Source organism: Mastomys coucha, unplaced genomic scaffold (genome assembly GCF_008632895.1).
Source record: "Mastomys coucha isolate ucsf_1 unplaced genomic scaffold, UCSF_Mcou_1 pScaffold12, whole genome shotgun sequence".
NCBI lineage: Eukaryota > Metazoa > Chordata > Mammalia > Rodentia > Muridae > Mastomys > Mastomys coucha.
In genome coordinates, this window is record NW_022196894.1 from 42,655,588 (window position 1) to 42,659,689 (window position 4,102).

General features: G+C 34.3%; 1 protein-coding gene across 1 annotated transcript in view; it reads left to right on the plus strand.

Moving 5' to 3' along the window:
• The window catches only part of LOC116083246 (cell surface glycoprotein CD200 receptor 2-like), a 17,177-nt gene that overhangs the window by 6,255 nt on the left and 6,820 nt on the right, over positions 1-4,102 (plus strand). The window contains exons 5-6 of the mRNA XM_031360064.1: positions 2,705-2,804; positions 3,347-3,392. Of these exons, the coding sequence (XP_031215924.1) occupies positions 2,705-2,804; positions 3,347-3,392 (146 nt within the window). The remainder of the gene's footprint in view (positions 1-2,704; positions 2,805-3,346; positions 3,393-4,102) is intronic.

The window sequence follows — 4,102 nt, forward strand, 5'->3', positions numbered from 1 at the left end:
AATCCATGAGCATGGGAGATCTTTCCATCTTCTGAGACTTCTTCAATTTCCTTCTTCAGAGACTTGAAATTCTTTTCAAACAGATCTTTTACTTGCTTAGTTAGAGTTACACCGAAGTATTTTGTATTATTTGTAACTATTGTGAAGGGTGTTGCTTCCCTAATTTCTTTCTCCGCCTGTTTATCCTTTGTGAATAGGAAGGCCTTTGATTTGCTTGAGTTAATTTTATATCCAGCTACTTTGCTGAAGTTGTTTATCAGGTTTAGGAGCTCTCTGGTGGAATTTTTGGGGTCACTTAAGTATGCTATCATATCATCAGCAAATAGTGATAATTTGACTTCCTCCTTTCCAATTTGTATCCCTTTGATCTCCTTTTGTTGCCTAATTGCTCTGGCTAGGATTTCAAGTACAATATTAAATAGGTAAGGAGAGAGTGGGCAGCCTTGTCTAGTCTCTGATTTTAGTGGGATTGCTTCAAGTTTCTCTCCATTTAGTTTGATGTTGGCTACAGGTTATCTTTATATTGTTTTTACTATGTTCAAATATGAGCCTTGAATTCCTGATCTTTCCTAGACTTTTATCATGAAAGCATGTTGGATTTTGTGAAATGCTTTCTCAGCATCTAGTGAGATGATCATATATTTTTTTCCCTTGAGTTTGTTTATGTAGTGGATTACCTTGATGGATTCCCGTATATTGAACTATCCCTGCATCCCTGGGATGAAGCCTACCTGATCATGGTGGATGACCGTTTTGATGTATTCTTTGGTTTGGTTTGCAAGAATTTTATTGAGTATTTTTGCATCTATATTCATAAGGGAAATTGGTCTGAAGTTTTCTTTCTTCATTATGTCTTTTTGTGGTTTAGGTATAAGAGTAATTGTGGCTTCATAGAACGAATTGGGTAGAGTACCTTTCAGTTTCTATTTTGTTGAATAGTCTGAGGAGTATTGGTATTAGGTCTTCTTTGAAGGTTTGATAAAACTCTGCACTAAACCCATCTGGTTCTGGGCTTTTTTTGGTTGGGAGACTATTAATGAGTGTTTCTATTTCATTAGCAGATATGGGACTGTTTAGATTGTTGATCTGATCTTGATTTAACTTTGGTACCCGGTATCTGTCTAGAAAATTGTCCATTTCATCTAGGTTTTCCAGTTTTGTTGAGTATAGGCTCTTGTAGTAGGATCTCATGATATTTTGGATTTCCTCAGTGTCTGTTATTATGTCTCCCTTTCATTTCTGATCTTGTTAATTAGGAACATTTCATATTCATCAAAGTTATGATCTACCAAGATGAACTCTCAATTCTGAAACTCTATGCTCCAAATGCAAGAGCATCTACATTCATAAAAGAAACTTTACTAAAGCTCAAAGCACACATTACACCACACATAATTGTAGTGGGAGATTTCAACACTCCACTCTCTGCAATGGATAGATCATGGAAACAGAAACTAAACAAGGACACAGTGAGACTAGCAGAAGTTATGAAACAGATGGATTTAACAGATATCTATAGAACTTTTTATCCTAAAACAAAAGGATATACCTTCTTCTCAGCACCTCATGGTACCTTCTCCAAAGTTGACCATATAATTGGTCACAAATCAGGCCTCAACAGATACAAGAAGATTGAAATAATTCCTTATATCCTATCAGATCACCATGGACTAAGGCTGTTCCTCAATAACAATGTAAACAATAGAATGTCCACATACATGTGAAAGCTTAACAACACTCTACTTAATGATAACTTGGTCAAGGAAGGAATAAAGAAAGAAATTAACGACTTTCTAGAGTTTAATAAAAATGAAGCCACAACATACCCAGACTTATGGGACACAATGAAAGCAGTACTAAGAGGAATACTCTTAGCTTTAAGTACCTCCAAAAAGAAAATGGAGAGAGCATACATCAGCAATTTGACAGCATACCTGAAGGCACTAGAACAAAAAGAAGCAAATTCACCCATTGAGCTTCTTATCAACATGGCCCATTTTCTTCTTCATATGCATGTGTGTGTTATGTATAGATGTGCATTCTGTGTATGTTTTGTTTTTTTTTCATTGTTGGTGTGTGTGTCACATTTTTTATGTCAAGTTGCTTACATGAGTATATATGGGGAATTATGTAATTGAACAAGGACAACCTATGATCCATTCTCCCATGAATGGTGGAAAGTTGTCAGGTCCAGTCTTGTACCTGCTGATTTGAGTTCAACACCTATTTTATGCCAGGAGGATTGGGTTTTACAACAGTCCTTCTTATCCTCTGGTTCTTACATTCTTTTTGCCACTCTTCCTCTGTGTTCCTTGAAACTAGGTGGGGTGCTAGAGATACAACATTTAATGCTGAACATTCCATTCAACAACCATTTATTCTCAGAAACTTGAGTATTTATTGGTCCCTGCATTAGCCATTGGTCACTGAAAATAATTTTTCTGACCCGGTCTGAAAGCAGCATTAAATTATGAGTGTAAAAAAATGTTTAGAAGACAATGGGCAGTGTGTCCATTTAGTGAAAAAAAAAAAGTAGAAGACCTGCACCCTTTCTTCCCTGTAACTCATGATCTTTCTGGCCACCTGCTTTTGATCATGTTTCAGTACCAGACATGAATTCCAGCTTCATTTTATCAATGAAATGTATATTATTATGTAAATGTATCACATTTGAACCATAAAAATTTTCTGTCTATCATTACAGGTAACCAATTATTACAACCATATATTTTGTACATCAGACCATCTATTATCATTTTGATTATCATAGGATGCATTTGTCTTTTGAAAACCAGTGGCTTGAGGTATTAAGTAATGAAAATTTTCTTTAACCTTATTGGATTACAAAAGGGTGAGAAATGTGGGACTGACTGATGATGGACTGACTGTTACCTTAGGGAGGAACAACAATGTTCTTATAAGCAAAAAGGACACATGCCATATTAGAAGGGGATTACCTTGCATGATGACCATGTTTAGTGAGGTGCTCAGATGGCCAAGCACTGTGAATTAAGCCAATTAGTGCTGAGAACTAGGACATGCTAATATCTTTAATTTGAGGAAATAACTACAATATTTCTTTCTATATAACAAAGAGATGGCATCATGTAATTTTTATTGCATCAAGCCCCTATCTTGATGGTTTTCTTTTTTTGCCTAAGAACCAGAATTCTTTATTATAATAACTGAAAGTGGGGTATTTCACTCATTTCTGATAGTTCATTTCAGATTTACTGAGCCTTACATATTAATAATTAGAACATTTTTGATACTATAACTGTTTATTGTAAACAATGATGTTGCCTTCAGTCACCCCAGATTGCTTTGTTTTGTTTTGCTTTTTTAGAAAATGTAAATTGCCAAAGTTGGAAGCTACTCCAGCTGTTGAGGAGGTAAGATAAATTAATGAATATTTGCAAACTTTAAAGCCACATGGTCTTAAATCTAGCAGAATAATCTGTAATTTGCATCAGTATTCATGTTTTGTTGAACACAAAACAATTCTGATATTGCAGTTAGTAGCCAGACATACTTATTTTGCTAAATACCTATCAAATGGATGTATCTTAAAAACAGTTACAGTATCAAAAATTTTTGATTAATTAATATGAACATCCCAATAAATCAGAAATTACCTGAAATGAATGGAATATACTGATTTGCAACTACTATAACAAAGAGAAAATTCAATATATAAAAGTCTATCTATCCATCTATTTAATTTTTCAACCTATGGTTTCATCTGATAAACTGTATCTTAACAATTTTGCCATATTTGGATTGTAATCTCTGAAGAAATCCAGTAGATGTTCCCTTCTCCATGCAACTGTGTCTAATTTTCTACATCCCCATTGAAACACCTCTATAATTTTTCTCTTTTCTAAGCTTAAAGCAACCATTCCTTAGTCTCCTAAGACCAGCTTCTTATTTTCTTTGACTCATTCTTTAAAATACTTCTTATATCACCTCATTCCTGTACGTGTCTACATTCACCCAACAACCATCTCACATAAAATATAAATAATCAACAAATATTTGTGATAGATTATTAGAACAAAGCCTTGATCTTCTGAATGAGAGACACACTTATAAACATTATTAG